Source organism: Setaria viridis, chromosome 9, assembly GCF_005286985.2.
Source record: "Setaria viridis chromosome 9, Setaria_viridis_v4.0, whole genome shotgun sequence".
Classification (NCBI taxonomy): domain Eukaryota; kingdom Viridiplantae; phylum Streptophyta; class Magnoliopsida; order Poales; family Poaceae; genus Setaria; species Setaria viridis.
In genome coordinates this window covers 15193251-15212968 of record NC_048271.2, presented here as the reverse complement: position 1 = coordinate 15212968, position 19718 = coordinate 15193251, and the positions used below count along the sequence as shown (strand labels likewise).

Sequence of the window (19718 nt, the reverse complement as noted above, 5' to 3'; positions counted from 1 at the left end):
TTGGCGTGATGGCACTTCATTTGCAATTGCGCATGGGTAAGTTATAAAGCTCCCCTTCGAAAGGCAAAATTTGCTATGCATATTAATGCTACCTATATGTACTAACATACTTAACAGGTTAGTTTGATAGAGCTAAACTTCCTACGGCGCGCATGCACAACTCACAAAATACACGTGGAGAACATAAAAAAAAGGAAACAGGATGAAGCAGGATACAACATCGCAAGGAATTGCACAAATCTGAAATGTCCTAAGCTGTTCGAATCAGGACGAAGCAAACCACTGGAAACACATTCTCGGGTCAATACCTGTTTTGTGATCACAAGAATAGGAACCCGTAAATGGAACAGATTTCGGCTGAGATTAATGTGGAATTCTGGAAACGTGTAACAAGACTAGTGTTTACCTCAATGAGTCGTGCATCCAACATAAGAATTGGGTCAGCATCAGTCATCATCCTCATCCTCCTGGTTATAACCGTGGTTGATCTTTTGAGCCCGGTACATGTCCGCGACCTGCAAAATTTGGATACGGTCAGTATCGAGACACTATAAAACATCGAACCATTGAAAATAACATGCAACGGAAAACTTACTTGCTCAGATGTGGTCGCCTGTTCTGGGCTTTTATCATCACGTAATCGCAACAAACGAGGAAATCTTAAGGAGATACCCTAGTTCAATCAATTTAACTTTTAGTCTTCCCATGTATCACGATCTAGAAAGGGAGGAATGACAATGCCAAAAGGAAAAATACCAACCTTGTTTGGATCAACTATACCGTTAGCAGCACGATGCACAGGACTTATGCTCAGATCTGCAGCTTTAACCTCCCACACCTGAGAAAAAGCCAGAAAATTAAATCGACCGGCTTGACCCCTTCCATTGTGATTGCAACCAACCAATCTTCAGGACTCACATGAAAGGCGTATATAACAGCAACCATTCAAGGGCTACTTTTAAATGAGCAGAAATCAGATGGGTTCAGATTTGAAAGCATATACAAAGTCTCCAAAGAAACCAAAGAATAAAGTGAATGAAATGAAAATGAATTATCAAGGTTTAATGTTCACATTACCTCTGACGGCTCAAACCATACATCAGGGTCCATTGTGTCAGCAAATCTGTAGTATGCCTGTACAAATGAAAGCATTACTATGGAGGACAACAGAACACGATAACACAACAATCAATAAGAAATTGTCATTTAACAGCACGCTGAAGCCTGAAGGAATGCATCACCTTAGGCTTTTCTATCACTTTACTTCGAAGGCTTGAAGAACGTTCTTCGAGCTGTTGCTCAGAAAATCCAGTACCTAAATGCATCAGGATGTAAAGCATGAAGAGATGTCAAAGTAGCAGCTTAGGTTTTTTAATGAAAACAAAAAAGAATCTACCTATGTTGCATATTGTTTGATATTCTTCATTCTGCTCATCATAGCATGCCAGGAGGAATGATCCAAAGACACCTAATGAGAACACAAAAGGGGCAGAAACATGCATTAGCAGCAGAGAAAAATTAAGGCAATTGAGCTTTGTAAAATTGCTAATTGAACAGACAGGCGTAGGAAGCAAATAGAAACATTCAAATTTACTTTGTTTTTATCAGTAAGTATGCAAGATGGAATGAACCATCTACCTGTCCGTTTTCCTCTCCCATAAAAGGCAGCAATCGGTACCAAGTCCAAAGAGTCTCCAATACTGCCCAAAAGAAAAGGAAGACGCCACTCTTAAAACATAATTAGCAATAGTTTATTTATAAATCTCTACTGAAATACAGCTCACATGGACCCAGATATTAAAGTATGCTAGATAAAATCAAATAAATGATGCTTAAAGCTTGTTTTGGACCCTAGCATATAAGAGATAAATAAATATAGAAATCCTGCCCACTACGATTTTCTTGATTTTCATGCTATGCAACAGAGAGTAAATCAGTATCGCATGCAATGCGCTAACCTATCCATGTAGTCCTTCTTCAGTTTCAACCAATTGTTTGATCGCTTCGCTGGCTCATATGTAGCGTCTTTATCCAATGTCTTGATGATCAACCCTTCACAACTTCAGAAACTGAAAACTTAGTGGAAGGTAAAGATCTTGGCCAAAAACAAAAGGAAAAAAGAAATCTCTACAACAGAATACTTCAGAATTTATACATCAATAAATTACGATAAAAGGACAGCAGAATGGTAGTTTAAAAGAATATGTATGTTGCCTAAAATCACTAGAATTAACAGTTAAAATTTCCCTGCACAGAAAAGTTGCTTCAATGGAGTGATGTATACATGCTACAGCTAACATAGTATAATCATCATCTTATTTTCACAGTCCCAAGGTGGATACAGGTCTTTATTTCCTCTCACAACAATAGAATTAATGGTCCATGTGTGATACTCAAGAGTTTCCAGGCAAAGCAAACAGCCAGTATAGCATAAGTTATGCTATAAATAAATTTAAAGAGAAGAAAAACATTGTTGTTGGATATGCCTAGAATTAGCCACAGAGCACACTGAACTAGTAAAGTGAAATTGGAGAACACTTAAAAATTGCTGCCAATGAATCGTTTGGGGGGCAAAATGGACGAAAATGATTAGCCCATGAAGCGAACGCGCAAACGCCCACAATCTTCTGTTTCAGCAATCCCAAAGAAAATGTCTGAGGGCTAAAGGAATTACTATATGATTACTTACTTCAAGACCAAGGGAATGACTATGAAGGAAAACCTTTTTAACCTATTATTCTTTAAATTGCTCCTATATGAACACCCCCCCCCCCCCCCCCAAAAAAATAAATAAATAAATAAAATAAAAATAAATCAATGCTTCAATAAAATACTGCAAATCAAGTGTTTTGTTTATCTTGCCCCATTGTTCTATTGCACACACAACTTATAACCAACCCATTGAATTGGTAGAAGATATATTAATAAACTGGCCAATATGATTGCAAATCAAGTGTTTTGTTTATCTTGCCCCATTGTACTATTGCGCACACAACTTATAACCAACCCATTGAATTGGTAGAAGATGTATTAATAAACTGGCCAATATGATTGCAAATCAAGTGTTTTGTTTATCTTGCCCCATTGTACTATTGCGCACACAACTTATAACCAACCCATTGAATTGGTAGAAGATGTATTAATAAACTGGCCAATGTGATTTAGAAATTTCAGTTACCTGGAGTTGACAGCTGTGTCAAGAAATTTCTGTATCTCCTCCAGGTCATTTGATGTAATTGCAGTTGCCAATTGAAAAACACCTGGTACTTCCTCGAAAGAGTTGTAAAGATGCTGGCATGCATTCAATGGAAAGGAATAATTAGATCTCTAGAGAAAGAATAATGGTGTGTTTTGTATTATTCAACACCACAAATTTTGTATTTAACAGCTTCGGAGTAGAGTACTCTGTCAGTTTTCTGAAGATACATGTGTGCCAGACATATTCAGGAAAAAATAATAAAAGTTACTCCCTCCGTCCCAAATTATGGGTCTTTTTGGCTATTATAGGTTCATAGCTTTTGCTATGCATCTAGACATAATGTATATCTAGGTAGGACTGGGCATAATTACAAAAGGACCAAAAACCGAACCGAAATGACCGAAAACTGAACCAAAATAACCGAAACCAAGAATTTCGGTCATTAGTTCGGTCCCAGGTATGAGATAACCGAAGTTTAGTCGGTTAGTTCGGTTCTAGGTCTCGGTTAACCGAAAAAACCAAACAAACCGAAGTACTTGAATGAGGCCCATTATAGAATGCAGCCCGGCCCAATACTGAAACTCCCATACATATAAACCCTTCCCACTACCCTAACCCTAGGTCCTCATCTCCCCTCCTCCCTCCCTCCCTCCCTCAATCTGGCGGCGCACGACCCCCTCCCCTCCTCCCTCCCTCCCTCCCTCAAATCCAGCGACGCACAGCCTCTCCCTGACCCTCCTCCCTCCCTCCCCCGTCCTTGAAGCCCGGGGGCGACGCAGATCCAGTGTCGGTGCCTCCGCTCGTTCCTCGAAGATCCGGCCGCGTCGGTGCCTGGTCGCGTCGCTCCTTCCTCGGAGATCCGGCCTCCTGCGGCACGACTCGTCCTCCGGCATATGCTCCTGCGACCGCTATTCTGCTCCTGCAACCTAGTTTCTTGCGTATGTGTCTTGTGCATATTGGATGTAATTTCTTGGTCGGATGAACTGGTGTACTCCGTGAGGCATTGATGGATTGTTTTTGTGCATATTGGATGCTCCTAGGACAATGTGTATATGCTATTTTATTTGGTTTGGACCTTCATCTCCGCAATGCTACATCTATTTTATTTGGATTGGACCTTTATCTCCACAAAAAAAATGCAGAAGGCAACGCTGCATCTCTATTTTTTTTCTTCAATCCGTTCGCTAGTACTCTGTTAGCTCAGTTAGTTCGGTCAGAACCGAAGACCTAACCGAACTAACCGAGACCGAAGTGCTCAGTTCTGAGAAATTTTAGTAACCGATCAGTTGCCGTTTTTACATAACCGAATTTTGTGAAAGACTGAAGAACCGATCGGTTCGGTTCGGTCTAACCGAATGCCCACCCCTATATCTAGGTGCATCGCAAAATCTATGAATCTAGTCTAGAAAAGCCAAAACGACCTATAATTTGGGATGGAGACTCTGCTAGGCTGGCTCAAAATTTCCAATTGAATCATTGTTGAAATTGACTGCAAACATGGGATAGCACAAATAATGCACTCGGTAGCAGAGTGAAAATGATACTACACATTAAGAGTCTACATGACTTGTACAGTACCTCTCGACGAATTTTGAGTTGTTCCTGGAGGAGAGGTTTCCCATTCATGTAAAGAATATCAAAGCCAAAAGTACAGACAGAAACTTTGATGTCATTTACGGTAACACCTTTGCGGGCCCTTGTGCTAAGTATCTGCAGCAAAGGAGAAACAATCACTGACCCTTACAAGTCACAACTAGCAATAGCAAATACACAAATGTAAACAGAACAAGGTTGCAAAAGCAAAGGCATTAGTTTACAACATAAAACAGGTTTAGTTTACTGCATATAGTGTTGTATGCGTAGATATTTCTGTGATGGTCAATTTGAAAGTAATCTAACTGGAAATTAAGAGATAATGAAATACATACCTGAAAAGGCAAAATTTTCTTTTTTTCACGATCGTAGGCAACAATTTCACAGTCCAAGACAAATGATTTAACTGTAGGCTTTCGGAATCTGCGTTGAGATGCTAAATGATAAGATGGATGGCAACTAAAAGTGCAGGAGAAAAAACACAAATCTGGGTAGATAATTCTTGAGCCAGTAACCAGATTTGCTTAAAAAAAGGTGGTATAAGTGGGCGCATAAATGACAGAAACAGAAGAAAATGGTTTCAGCTTTAAGGAAACATCCAAAATTAACTCAATATAACCAAGATATATAGGAATCCATGATTGGCAATGCCAGGTAAAAAAATTGCCATAGGCTACAGAAGTCTGCCTAAAAAGCTCAAAAGAACAAAGGTGGGCAAAGCAAATCTGAGGTGTCTTACATTCACAAGGCGATGAAATTAATCCCAATCAGACCTCAAAAAGTTATCACTATACCATGTGGGAACTTAGAAAACCACTCAGATATATATGAACTGATGAAAAAGTTATACCATGACCATTGGATCTGCATGGTGTTTCAAGCACTAGGAAAGTACTATATGCCTATATCTAGAATTGCACCGTTTTTTGTGCCTTTTCAGCTCAAGTACAATGGTGAGTGAAAAATATGAAGTATACCTAGAAACTGCATCAACAACATCTGGATACTTTCCGGTGTTTCTTTCAGCATTCCGACTATAAATCTCTACCGAACCATCCTCCATGCAATGTATCTAAATTCCAAATAATAAAGTGTTAACTAAGAAGAACATGGGTCGAATTATAAAAAGGCTAAACATCCATGAGAGTTGATAGTACCTGAGCCCTTTCACCATCATACTTGTACTCACAAGTGTACTCAAGCCCCTGAAACTTGTCAATGATCTCCGAGACAGATTTTGTTGCTTTTGCTAACATAGGACCAACAGGTACACCTATGGAAAATTTGCATGTCTCTGGAAGCTTCCAAACTCCAGCTTCAAGTAGTGCTGGGACAATTTTATCGTAGATTGGAAGAACTGAATATACTTGTTTAATTATTTTTGCAGCCTTCAAGAACAAAGAATATACAACAAAATCAGTAACTGTCCATTCACAGTTGGCACTCATGCAAATCCTTTGATACAATTTTAGGAATAAAAGGTGTTGATCATGCACATCAAATCAACAATCCTCCACATATAAGCAACAAAAACTTAGATATCTTGATATAGGTTTAGTATTTTGCACAAGATTAACTATCTGATGCCCCTATAGGAGGATCAAAAAACCCTGGAAGTCACAAAACTTTGTTAATTCCAATAACAAGGTGGCAATAATATATTACTACAATGGTTATTCAAAATAGCCACCCCCAAACATTTGCATTCTTGAAATTTTCTATGAATGATTTCAAACAGGACTAGAATTAATGATATTGAAGAAGCACATGTAGAACCTTGTGAGTCATACATTGTATAGTACTGCTGCAGGGCTGATTAAGAAAAAACAAAGAGCTCATGTGAAGGCATTGAAAGAATTGCAACGCCAATCCTATCAAATCAAATATAGGGCTTATGTAAATAAAAGCCTGAAACAGTGCGGTCACCTCTTCGAAAGGTGATTGAACTTCTGGTGGTGAAGATTTTTTGTCAGAATATACGGCAGCTTGCCCAAGAGCCATTTGGACAGTTTTCTCTGCCAGGCCGATCCTCATTTTTGACTGCAACAAGTAACATTTTCAGGAAGATATTGAACACACACCATGTGAAGTACACTGAGTATTCCACAATTTACCTGAAGAAGACGTGTAATGTATTGAGGTTCACAGTCAGTCGCAGCAACAAGAAGTCCCTTGATATGGTTTCTTTTTTTATCTTGGCTGTCTTTGCCTGACTCCTGGATAACAGAATACTTGTTAAATGATTTTTTAACTGAAACTGCGTGCTAATGCATTATTGCACCAAATTATCAACTCTGGCAATCTATAATCACAGGCTAACTACACATTATGAATTACTTAAGCTAGTGTATATTTCATTATCACCCATCTTCCCAATAAAGAGTTCAATTTCATGTTGAAAATATCAAGTCTTGCAGGTTTGGTTAAAGTATTCAGCATGAGAAAAGCGAGAAATGATATATAACCTTTGCAATTGTCCGAAAAGTGCTAAGCACCCGAGATATTGTCAGTGGTTTTGGCTTAAACATCATCTTCTGCGATGACCTGCTTGCTTTCGCCACAAGCCCCAAATCACCCAATTCCTACAATCACCAAGAGGAACAGCAAATAAGTTTATGCCTCCAATTCTTAGCAGCTGAACCGATAGACATACATTCACCCAACTTCGTTACCTTAAGGTCCTTCTTAACATGCTCCTCTTTGCGTCCGTATGCTTCTGCAAGTGCACGGATGACTGATGCATCCCCAATTCCGAGCTCAATCCCCTCATGAGGAGGCGCAATCCGATTGGCTGAGAGGTACACCGTTGCAAGGAGATCATCCGGTGTCGTCGCCATCACTGTCCGGAACACATTTGATAGGATTTCAGTAATGACAATCCGGCCACTCTCGTTGGAGATGAGATCAAGTGCCCGAGCCAGAAACAGGAATGGCACGGGCTCACCAGGCTTCCAATAGGCAGCAGCCATCGGGTCAAACTCACTGCCTTTCTTCTTGAGCTCTAGGGTGGTATTCTTCTCTTCAGACTTTGGGGAATCTGTGGGTTTGGCATTCTTCAGTGAAGCGGGCTGCTTCTTCTCCTCGGGTTGAGAAGCTTGGCCTTTAGCCTTGGTCGGTGAGGGTGACCTCTTCTTCTTCCCATCCGTCTGCGAGACAGTGTCGGATTTGGCCGCTAGGGTTTTGGACCTCTTCGGAGAGGGGGAATTCTCCTTCGCTCCATCCAATTGCGCGGCCGCAGCTGGACCCTTGGACTTCGCCGGCGACGTGGACCTCTTCTTCTCGCCAGCCGCCCCATCAGCCGGCGATTTGGGGGACTTCGCAGGGGACGACGCCCGCTTGGACCTCACCGGCGACGGCGGCTTCTCCGCCACCGCCGCGGCCTCCGCCGGCTCGGCCTCCGCGCCGTCGGCCTGCGCCCGGGGCTTCTTCGGTGACGGCGCCGCCTTCTTCGCCTTGCTGGCTGCGGCCCGCGCGTTCCCCATCAGCACGTCCGCCACCGTGCGCTTCCCCCCGGCGCCGCCACCGGAGGCCGACATTCCCGCCGCCGCTGGTGCGGGTACCGCGCCGGCCCGCTTCGCCCTGGCCGCCGGCGGCTTCTTCTCCCCGGATTCGGCTTCGGCGGCGACCGCGGCCGCCCGGCGGCGGGGAGCGGCGGCGGATGCCGAGGAGGAGGAGGCGGCGAAGAGGCGGGGGCGGAGGGAGAAGGAGAGGAGGGAGGGAGGCGGGGCGAGGGCTAGGGTTTTAGGCGAGGGGAGCGGGTGGCATCGGAGGAGGAGCGTGGAGGTGGTGGTGGAGGTGGCTCGGAGGAACATGAGAACAGGGGAGGGTTTTAGCCCAGGCCAGCCGGGGCGGGCGGGCTGGGTTGGAGGCGGGCGGGCGGGACCCGCCGGAGGGGAAGGGGCTCGCGCGGGAGTCGAATTGGTCGGAGCTTCGCGGACCGCGGGAGCCCTGGATTTTGCTTTCTCCTACACGTGCTGGAAGGAGGAGGGAAGAAAACTGGAGTATATAGGTAATTTTGGAAAAATTGCCTCCATTGCCGACGTGATAGTTAAAAACGATTTCATCCTGATGCTTTGCTTACCCGGAAGCCAACAAAAAAATGAGCTAGAATTGATTATTACTAGTCCTCTTTTACAAGAAACATTACGTTAGCACAAGCCTTTCACCTATTATTATTTTTTATAAGCGTTTCTCTAATATCAATATAATGATATCAACTTAAAGTGAAAAAAATATATTAATAGGGAAATTATTGGTTACGGTACAAGCATATCCTAACTAAACGAAATAAGCGTTGTAACTTTCAGTTTCAAACAGATTGAATAGTTATGGATTTGGGATTTAAATGTTTGAGGCACTTTAGTACCAGGGCTCTACAGAAAAGAGTGTTTTCAGGATCAGCTAATGAATTGTGATGGCATGTCGCTCTTTTTTTTTCTCCTAGGCCCGAAACTCCCAGCGAATGGCCATTCTAGTTTATTTTGTCAACTTTTTAGGTTGATTCAAAATATTTATAACTTGCATCCCTTGGTGCAGGGGTGAGGGATCGATAAGGGTGTTATTTCAAATATGGATGGTCGGTCACGAAAATTAACTTGTAGATAAGTAATAAATCCCGGTTAAAATACTGTCCAAAGTTATTACATCACTAAAATAACAATGAGTGATATTGTAGTATTGGCAGTGTCACAACTTTTGGATCGTAGTTTTGCAAATGAATTTCAACATGATGCTATGGTGGCAATTTTCCTATTTTATTTATATTCATGGGAAGGATATAGTCGCCACGTCCACGTGACATGCGAGATGTGCCGAGTTATAATCTCGAAAGCAAACTCATAGAACTACGGATATGTTCGAATTCACACAAAATCTCTCGGTGCTAATTCACGGAAGGCAAAATGGTAATTAAGTAGCGCCAAATAGCCCCATCACTTGTGACTCGTGCATAACGGGTTGTATCGCGGTAATCCCTTCGTTTCAAATTATTATTCATTTTAGATTTTATAGATTCATCATTTTTTTATGCACTATAGAGATCTCCTTTCAGAAATCCCACTGATTACATGTATTAGTCCCTGAATCAGTAGGCTAATACAATTATCATTATGGTTCAATATTTTAAGCAATAAAAGACGTACAATTTAATAAGATTTCACCTTAACGCAGCGATGAGAAAAGCAAGCGACCATCCACTAGCAAGATAGTTTGAAACACCCGGAGGCCTAAACCTAGGGCTAAGTACACTTATTATTGGCACTCAGCAAGTTCCAACATTTACTAAGTAATTATATGCATTTCAGGATGTGAACAAGGAAGGAGGTTTATGGGTATAATCCTAAGCCTAAAGCATCTCTCACATGCAATGTGAATTATAAATGTGAGAATTTGGAAAGGACCCTCGTTATTCCATATTTTAGAAGTTGTGGTCCTGGAGGGGGGAAAACTATCTCCCCAACCAGTCCTCAAATTTTATACTTGATTCCAGTCCATCGATCTTCCTCCAGTATTTTCACCACACTAATCCCCTTTCCCAAATAGTTTCAAGAGTAATCATTGGAGGCTTTAACTTAGTGGGCTCGTGACTAAGAGTCTCGGCTATCCGAATAGATTATACTCTGCGTAGAGGTGTACACTTTCCCCATACGTTCGGCAGCCCATACCTAGTACTCAGGCAGTACTAGCCTACGAGATCCATACCCGCCGGTGTCTATTTCTAGATAATATTCCCTAGGTCCATCCATGGATAAACTGGGGTCTCAACAGGGTCCACTAACATCCGCCTTGCAAATCCTATCCCGGGAAATGTGCACAATAAATCAACAAGGCCTCCGGCCCTCTCAACAGTCAACCCATGCCGACTGGACCTGGAACTATGTGGAGGTCCTGTTCCAGTATACCCGTTGCCCACCTTGCCCCTTGGAATGGATTACTAGGTTCAACTAGCGGAGTTTAAACCAAGGCCTCACATAAACAGGCACTCCTGAAGGTTGTACCTTTTTTGCACGTATGGCTGTACGATTCACAAGAAAGACTTACCCGATGAACCAATCCTTATATGACCGGAGTAAGCTTTGGGACGGAGTACCCTCCACTGAGGTCGTCCCCTTATTCCCAAGTCCAAACACACCCTAGGGGTTGTTATTACTATTATTCCATCTTCTAACTCACACTTCCCCAAAGAGAAAACCTCTCCTAAGCTTTTTATAAAAATGATATTGTTGGCGCTAGAAATCGGTCAAACGAATCCCAGCGACCGACACACGACCCGGGAGAATCTGCTTAGCTCCTGTTCGGGTGAATGCCCTGGTGCGGTTCGCGCGGCGTGCCAGCCAATCTGACCTGTTGATTGGCAAGGAAGAACACGTGTCAAATTCAGAAACTACGATCGGCTAAGTTTCCGATCGAGAGAAGCTTATCGGCAAATCGGCCGATTTACTATGACAATGAAATCGGCTATAAGACAGCACGATCTCCGTAGCCTTGTAGACAAAAAGAATACTAAAGTAAATCGGTACAAAGCTTGAGATAACAGCACTAGGAAAAGATCTAATCGGCAACGGATGGATCTGACAACAAAGAGAAATGAAAGCCGATACTACCGATTCCTAGCGGGATAACTGGTGATAAAAACTAGGAAAATGGGTAAAAACCTATTAATCTAGTTAATATCGATAACTGATGAATAAATCTAAACGAAACAACAGCGATGCGCCGGAAGTTAAAGCTTAGATATTACTCGATAGGCGGAACTTACAGAATCGGCCGGAGATCAAGATGATGCAGCCCTGCCAACCCGCACGAACTCGTGAGAAGAAAAAGTGATGACGAAGTCGCCTGCTCGAAAGTAAGTACGAAGAAGAAAGTAACTTGTTGTATTGATTGATTGTTGTGTCTACAGATTTACAAAAGTAGCTATTTATAGCCCCGTACAAATAATTTTCTTAACCGACTAGAACTCTATCTCTAATTCAAACAGAAAACAAATATCTACAAGCACAATCCGTGCTAAACTAGCTACCCCACGCTTCGTGGGCTGACCTCCACCTTATCCTTCCATCTTTCCAAGCCCATACAGGCCCAACTTAGTCCATCTTCCTGATCGGCCGATTTCTTATCGGCAAAGGATTGCCGATTGGGAATCTGACGCATTCACCCTGAAGTGAAGCAAAAGCTGCCGGCCGATTCCGCATTATAGCACCATTTGACCGATTCCCAACCGTACTTCTTCGACTTCCTTTCTCTTCGGCGCCGATTCTACTGATGACGAAATCCGGCGTCAACACATGCCCCCCAGTTTCGGAGTAAAACACAGTCTTTTACTTCGAAATTCTTTATAACCTCCCCTCCGAAACGGCCGCAGTGAAAATATCCTTCCGTTTCGCGGTCTCCCGGCTGATCATTGCAATTTTTGAAACGGGCGCCCACGACAGCCACTGCCCCGAAAAACTCGACGCGCCGGCGCGGTGAAAATTCCATCTTTACCCTTTCTTCAGGCACCCTATAAATAACATTTTACCGCAGCTCATCTTCAAGCTCACGTCTCTTTGTCCAACGCACGCACATCCTTCTTTCTTCAATCCTCCCTTGCCATCGAAGTCGTCCAGTTCCAACTCCTGTCACTTCTTCCCCTTTCCTTTTAATGGCGACTCCTTCCGGCGATTCCCCCGCACGCGATGCTCCAGGGATAGTGCCTCCGGTGGTGGTAGCGACGGCCGTCACTTCTTCCGCAGATGAAAGAGCTTCATCAGAAATCCCAATGGCGGTCCCCATCACGGCCCCGTCATCTGCGTCTGCGTCGGCGACCACGCCGATTACTCAGAACTTTATCCCGGAGGTAAGTACCGAATCCTTCCCTTATCGGCAATATTTTAGATCTACTCCTTACTTTCCTATGCCCCTTCTCCTTTTTAGGCGGTTAGAGATAGAATCACTATTCACCTCACGGGCAGTCCTGGCCTTGTTTGCCTTGGTCCCATGGGAGACCCAGATCCAGCGATTCTTATAGATTTGGAAACTGATCGGATCCCTTTCAAACGGTCCGATATGAACTTAGATCAATGGGCAAGCACCTTTAGATCCTGGCCGAATGAAACCCCAGGTTGGAGGGAATGGTACCAACGAGTGGCCGCGTCAAGGAGCGTCTCGTGGGATGAGCTCAAAATCGGCCAATGTATCAACCTCTCCCTGTCTCAAATGGAGAAAAACGAGCCGTTAGTGATGGCGGCCTCCTATTTTTGGTCTGACGCACTTAATGCGTTCTTATTTGGACACGGTCCTATGACCCCCACTCTGGCGGATGTGGTCCTTTTGACCGGCCTGGACATATCCTCCCCTGACACACCTTTCCAACTTCTGACCGTACCATCGCATCGGCTGGACACAAGGGGAATCGGCGGCTGGAAGGGCTTTATCAGTAGTAACAAGAAGACCGGTACTGTTGATAACAGGGAGCACACCGCTTTCCTGATGATGTGGCTAGAAAAACACCTTTTCTGTGGAAGAGCCGCCGGCCCAACAACCAACACCCAATCTTTAGCCGAGGCACTGTCCAAAGGAAACCACATTCCTCTCGGGAAACATCTTCTGGGTGCTGTGTAGCACATGGTCCATCAAATCGGCACAAAACTTTCCAAGGGAGAACCAATCGGCAACCCAGGTGGGCCTTGGTGGTTCGTCAATCTATGGTTGAACCTTTATAGAACAGGATCACCCGGCAGCCAGTGGACCACATGATGTTTCCCAATATTGAATCGGCGGAAGACCCTACCGAGCGTCGCCGATGCATGTCTTATGGCGAAGCAGCGTCAGCTTTTCCAGGTTGTGCGTATTCCGCTACAAAAGTAGCCGAGTACTTTCGGTGCTTCTATAATGGATTCAATGAGGACGCAACTATCTGGTTTCCATACCAGCGAGACATCCCAGTCTTCGAGCTCCCCTCCTGCTTCGATTCGACTTCTTGCCGGTTTGATGAAGATCTTTATGAAGAATTGATCAAACCAGGACTCTTACCGGCCAACTTCTTTTCGGGGAAAGATGCCCCTACATATGAGTTCTACAACCCATCTACTGCTGCACGGCAATTCGGCATGGGTCAATTGCCGATACGGGTGTATTTTGCTGGCCGAATTAAGTTCAGAGAAGCGCTTAAAACTGGCCTGGATTATTGTCGGCTGCGAGACCGAATTCCGGACTCCAGTACGATTAATTTGAATGACTGGCTATTGTGTCCATTTGCCATCCAACCGTTCAAACTTTGGTGGGCCGAATGGAAGCAATTTTTATTCTGCAACTCAGCATCGGCATACTGCAACCTTCTAGATCCGGCCAACATTGATCCCAACGCCGAGGTATTTCTGATTCTAATTACCGATTTTATTCTTTTCAACATAATTGAGCACTAATGATTTCATTGTTTCTTTAGGCCGAGAATCAAACCCCTCCAACGCACAGCCGCAGCGGTCGGCTAATGGGGAGCCATCCGTACACCACTTATCCTCTTATCGGCCACGACGCTCCGTCAGTTGACATGATTGCTGGCCGATCGAAGAAGGTTCATAAGAAAGTCGTCAAGAAAACCAGTCGCCGAGTCCGGGCTCGTACGGCGTCGGCGGATCCTCCTGTGCTTGTATCGGCAGAAATCTTAACTGCATCGCCCCAGGCCACACAAATTGCCGATACTCAAGCCATTACACAAGCCGGGGCGGCTGCCGCCTCACTATTGTTGGAAGCTTTACAAGTGAGTTCAAGCTTTACCGTTTCCGATTGTTATTTTGATATTAACTCTTTCTAACTTTGTATCTCTTAGAGTTCCTCCATGGAAATACCACAGTCGGCGACGACTCGACAGAACACCAACGCGCCCCTGCCCTCATCCATTGAGGTACGGAACTTATCTTACGGACTCTCTTCGGGCATTTGCATAATATATTTAACCGATTCCTCGACGCAGACCATCGGCACACCGAGCGTTTCTCGACAACCGATTTCTTCTCAGGGAGCCGGCCCGAGCGCCGTGCCGATTGTTGTGGAGTCCTCTTCATCGGATGAACCTACGGTACAGGCCACTGAGCAAGACACAACGGCTTTACAAGCGCAGCATGAAGAAATTCGTTTCAAAACGGTAAATTCTTAAACCAGCTTTCAACCAGCCGATTTGCTCTGTTCCTCTGCCGATTCACCCTTTTTCTTTATTTTCTCAGGAACAAGACTCCCCCAACAACAGCCTTTTCTCCTTCGCGGTCGCTCTCTCTGATGATGAGGAAACCTCATCCCGTCAAGTCGCCTTGAGCTCCGTTCCTGACGACGTCCGGGCTAAACTCACCAACATCCGATCCCTCCTTCAAGGGGACATCGGCTGACTGGTAGAAGATGCTTCGCCGATTCGACAGCTCTTTAGTGACGTCAGCGGACGAGTACCAGAGGAGGCGGAAGAGGCCTTGGCCCCGGCGGCCTTTATTGAGTCCATGAGGATTCCAGTTTTTAGGGCCCTTCGTCATATGGCTGATCGTGCGAAACTGGCCAAGACCCGTGAAGATGAAAATGCTTTTAAGCATCAGGCTCAAGAAGCGAATCGACGAATCCATGTCCTGGAAGATTCACGGCCGGCGATCATTAGTGAAATAGATCGCCTCAAACGACGGAGGGCGGACCTTGCCAAAGAGATGGAGCAAGTGACCAAGGCAATCAGCGCTGAAGAGAACAAACTTCAAGAGTTACCCTCGGCTATTGCTGATTTGACACGGGAGAGGCAGCGTTTTGCTCAGGAGGCTCTGAGACTCCACCGCATCGCATCGGAGGTCCCTGGATCGGCAGAAGAAGACCAACGGGTTCTTGACTCTACCGATCAGATCCGGCGTCGGGCCATCACGGCTATCGATACCCTTTTGGGGTAATCTGTAAAACACTGACTGTTTTTGTACGAACATTTACTGCCTTCTTTGACCGACCCTTCGCAACGCCCTCTATTTACTGCCTTCCTTATTACCGATGGGACGTGGCCTCATCAGATTTCCACGCATTTCCCCCATAAATATCGACCTCGGCGCTTACCCCCGATAGCATCGATCTAGCTCCTCTTTCACCGTTCCTCTTCCTCTCATCGGCACAACTGTTTCGCCATGGCCTCATCATCGTCTTCTTCTGTCAACCAGGTGACACTCCGCCCTCTCCTCTTAGATCTTAGAAAAAAAATGCGCCACCTTATTCCTTCTTTTGTTTCAGCCCCAACGCCTTGGTCCGGAGCTCGTGCGCGCCATCGAGTGCATCCACTCTGAAGACCCTTTGACCCCGGAGGACAAGGCTCTGATTCTGGCCCATCAAGAGGAACTCCAAGACCACATTACTGCAGATGCTCATGTAGTCTTGGATGCCATGGTGAACGAAAGCCGTCGCCGATCTCTAGTCATGAGGGGTCGTCGCCATGACGTTCCCGGAGATGACATCACTTCGACAACCTGCACGATCTTGGACTTCTTGGAAAGGAACGGCGGCCCGCGGCCTCCCACCGATAGGGTCCGTCTGCTTCCTCGGAACCCGCGGCCTCCCACCGATGGGGTCCGTCTGCTTCCTCGGCCCGTCATCCTGGCGGCGGCGGAGGCCTCGCGCCTTCGTGCTTTGGAGCGGAATGGGGGATCATCTCATAAGAAGGATAATTAGTTTGTTTTTTTGTAATTTTTTGTTCTAAGGGCGACTTAATGTTTTGTCGGCCATGTAATCTGTCGCCCGTACCGAATGAATGTAATCGGCCGTTCCGGTCGACTTTGTGTGCGTCTCAAAACCGAATCGTATCGGTCATGTATGATCGTGTTGATTCCTTAGGCACCGACCCATATACTTGGGTAATATCTTTTTAAATACCTCCCATTCAGAGCTCTAGTGAATTCTTCTCCTTCTATTGTTTCCAAGATATAGGCATTCCCTGGAGCGCATCTGCCGATTTTATACGGCCCTTCCCAGGTAGGAGACCATTTGCCGAATTTAGGATCTTTCGACCCGATCGGTAGTACCAACTTCCATACCAAATCTCCGGGGGAGAACTGCTTGACTTTGACCTTTTTATCGTACTACCTGGCCACTCTCTTTTTATTTTCTTCGATACTTATCAGAGCCCTTAGTCGTTGGCCGGCCAAATCATCAAGTTCTTCCTTCATCAGAGATGAGTAGTCATTGGCCGACAACTGGTCCTGAAGTGAAATGCGCCTTGATCCTGCCCTTGACTCCCATGGCAGTACTGCATCGTGACCGTATACCAACTGATAGGGAGATAATTTGGTAGCCCCATGACAGGCCATTCTGTATGCCCACAGGGCTTCGGTCAAACATAGGTGCCACTTCTTCGGGTATTCTTCAATCTTCCTTTTGATCAACTTGATTATTCCTTTGTTGGAAGATTCTGCTTGACCATTGGCTTGAGCGTAATACGGAGAAGAATTTAACAATTTGATGCCCATATCGGTCGTAAATTCCTCAAATTCCCCCGATGTGAACATTGTTCCTTGATCGGTTGTTATAGTTTGAGGGATACCGAATCGGTAAACGATATGATCCCTTACGAAATCGGCCATGATAGCCGAAGTCACAGTCCTTAGTGGGATTGCCTCCACCCATTTGGTGAAGTAATCAGTAGCAACCAGAATAAACTTGTGCCCCTTGCTCGATGGAGGATAAATTTGGCCGATAAGGTCTATTCCCCACCCTCTGAACGGCCATGGTTTGATGATGGGATTCATGGCCGACGCGGGTGCACGTTGGACATTTCCAAACTTTTGACACTCCTGACAACCCTTATAATATTTGAAACAGTCCTCGAGGATTGTAGGCCAATAGTACCCGTTGTTTCTGATCATCCACTTCATCTTATGTGCTGATTGGTGAGCCCCGCACACCCCTTCATGGATTTCTCCCATTAGAGTCTTGGCTTCTTCTGTCCCCAGGCATTTAAGAAGAACACCGTCGATCGTTCGGTAGAACAGATCCTCTTCGAGCAATACGTACTTGGTAGCGTGAAAGCGCACTTGTCGCTCGACCTTTTTAGACGGATCCTTCAGGTAATCGGCAATTTCTTTACGCCAATCGTCAGCTGCAAGCTCTAAGGCCATGGCGCCCGGAATCAGCCGATACCCAGATGCATGTTGAGCGAGTTTGTTTGCTTTCCTCATTGCGGTCTCTTGGGACGTGCTCGATTACTGCCGATCTGAATTCTTTTAAAAGCTGTAAGCAATCTTCGTGATGAATTCGTAATATGTCATCTTTGCACTCAGCCCTTCCGGTTAGTTGATCCACAATTAGCATCGAGTCTCCGAAGACCTCAACAGAATCGGCCTTGACTTCTCTCAATAATCGTAAGCATTTTAATACAGCTCTGTACTCCGCTTGATTGTTTGTGGCGGCGGTTTCTATCGGCAGAGAAAAATCATATCTTACCCCCCGAGGCGATATGAGAACGATGCCGATTCCTGATCCGACTCCGCATGATGACCCATCAAAAAATAACTGCCAAGGCGCTAGTTCCACGAAGGCGATCTCCAGCCCACAGTGCTGGGCGACGAAATCGGCCATGACTTGACCCTTGACGGCTTTTGCCGGTTCGTACCGTAGGTCAAATTCCGATAAAGCTAAAATCCATTTACCGATTCGCCCTTTCAATATCGGCAGTGACAGCATGTATTTCACTACATCATCTTTGCATACGACTATACATTCTGCCGACAGTAGATAGTATCTGAGTTTGGTGCACGAGAAGTAAAGACACAAACACAAACGCTCCACTGGAGGATATCTTGTTTCGGCATCCAGGAGTCTTCTACTAACGTAATAAATTACCCGTTCTTTGCCTTCAAACTCTTGGACTAGAGCCGACCCAATAGCTTTTTCATCGGCTGATAAATATAGTTTAAACGGCTTACCCGTTTGAGGGGGAACCAGGACTGGGGGTGAGACCAAGTATCGCTTGATGTCTTCTAACGCCTTGCGCTGTTCTTCTCCCCATATAAATTCCTGGTCTGGCTTCAACTTCAGAAGTGGTGTGAACGCCTGAATCCGTCCAGATAGATTAGATATAAATCTTCTGATGAAGTTTACCTTGCCGATTAGAGACTGTAGCTCAGTTTTGTTCTGTGGAGCGACGACTTTGTTGATGGCCGCTATGGTCTTCTGATTGACTTCTATACCTCGTTCGTGCACCATGAATCCTAAGAACTGTCCGGCGGAGACGCCGAAAGCGCATTTGTTGGGATTCATCTTAAGACCATGCTTTTTGGTACACTCTAGCACCCTTCGCAAATCGGCTAGGTGTTCCTCGTGGCTTTTGGACTTGACCACAACGTCATCGATGTAGATCTCCACCAGGAGGCCAATGAGTTTGTGAAAAATGTAATTCATGGCTCTCTGATATGTAGCACCAGCATTCTTCAAGCCGAAAGTCATCACCACCCACTCGAATAGACCAAGATGGCCTGGACATCTGAAAGCCGTTTTGGGTATGTCCTCTTCGGCCATAAGTATTTGATTGTATCCGGCGTTTCCATCCATGAAGCTAATAATTTTGTGCCCTGCGGCAGCGTCGATCAGCACATCGGCCGTAGGCATGGGGTAACCATCCATCGGTGTGGCCTGATTAAGATTTCTGAAATCAACGCAAACGCGCAGCTTCCCGTTTTTCTTGTACACCGGTACGATATTAGAAATCCACTCGGCATAACGACATTGCCGAATAAATTTTGATTCAATTAGCCGAGTTATTTCAGCTTTTATGTCTGGTAAAATTTTAGGATTGCATCGCCGTGCGGGTTGTTGGTACGGCCGATACCCTGGCTTTATGGGTAGCCGATGTTCAACAATAGATCGATCTAATCCGGGCATCTCGTGATACTCCCAAGCAAAACAATCCTTGAATTCTCTTAATAAATTTGTCAATTTACACTTA

The 19718-nt window shown here is 45.1% G+C and overlaps 1 protein-coding gene across 1 annotated transcript; it reads right to left on the bottom strand.

Annotated features, from left to right (window-relative positions):
• Positions 1-8619, bottom strand: LOC117839461 (DNA ligase 1). The gene is made up of 18 exons (XM_034719798.1): positions 7465-8619; positions 7258-7374; positions 6907-7008; positions 6719-6832; positions 5950-6180; positions 5770-5864; positions 5128-5215; positions 4778-4909; positions 3179-3291; positions 1959-2060; positions 1639-1700; positions 1397-1468; positions 1242-1315; positions 1078-1134; positions 761-838; positions 596-673; positions 407-515; positions 1-308 (listed from the first exon to the last, which is right to left on the bottom strand). The coding sequence occupies exons 1-17, from the start codon at positions 8602-8604 to the stop codon at positions 447-449; spliced, it is 2724 nt and encodes a 907-aa protein (XP_034575689.1). The 5' UTR covers positions 8605-8619; the 3' UTR covers positions 1-308; positions 407-446.
• Positions 8620-19718: the final 11099 nt, after the last annotated feature.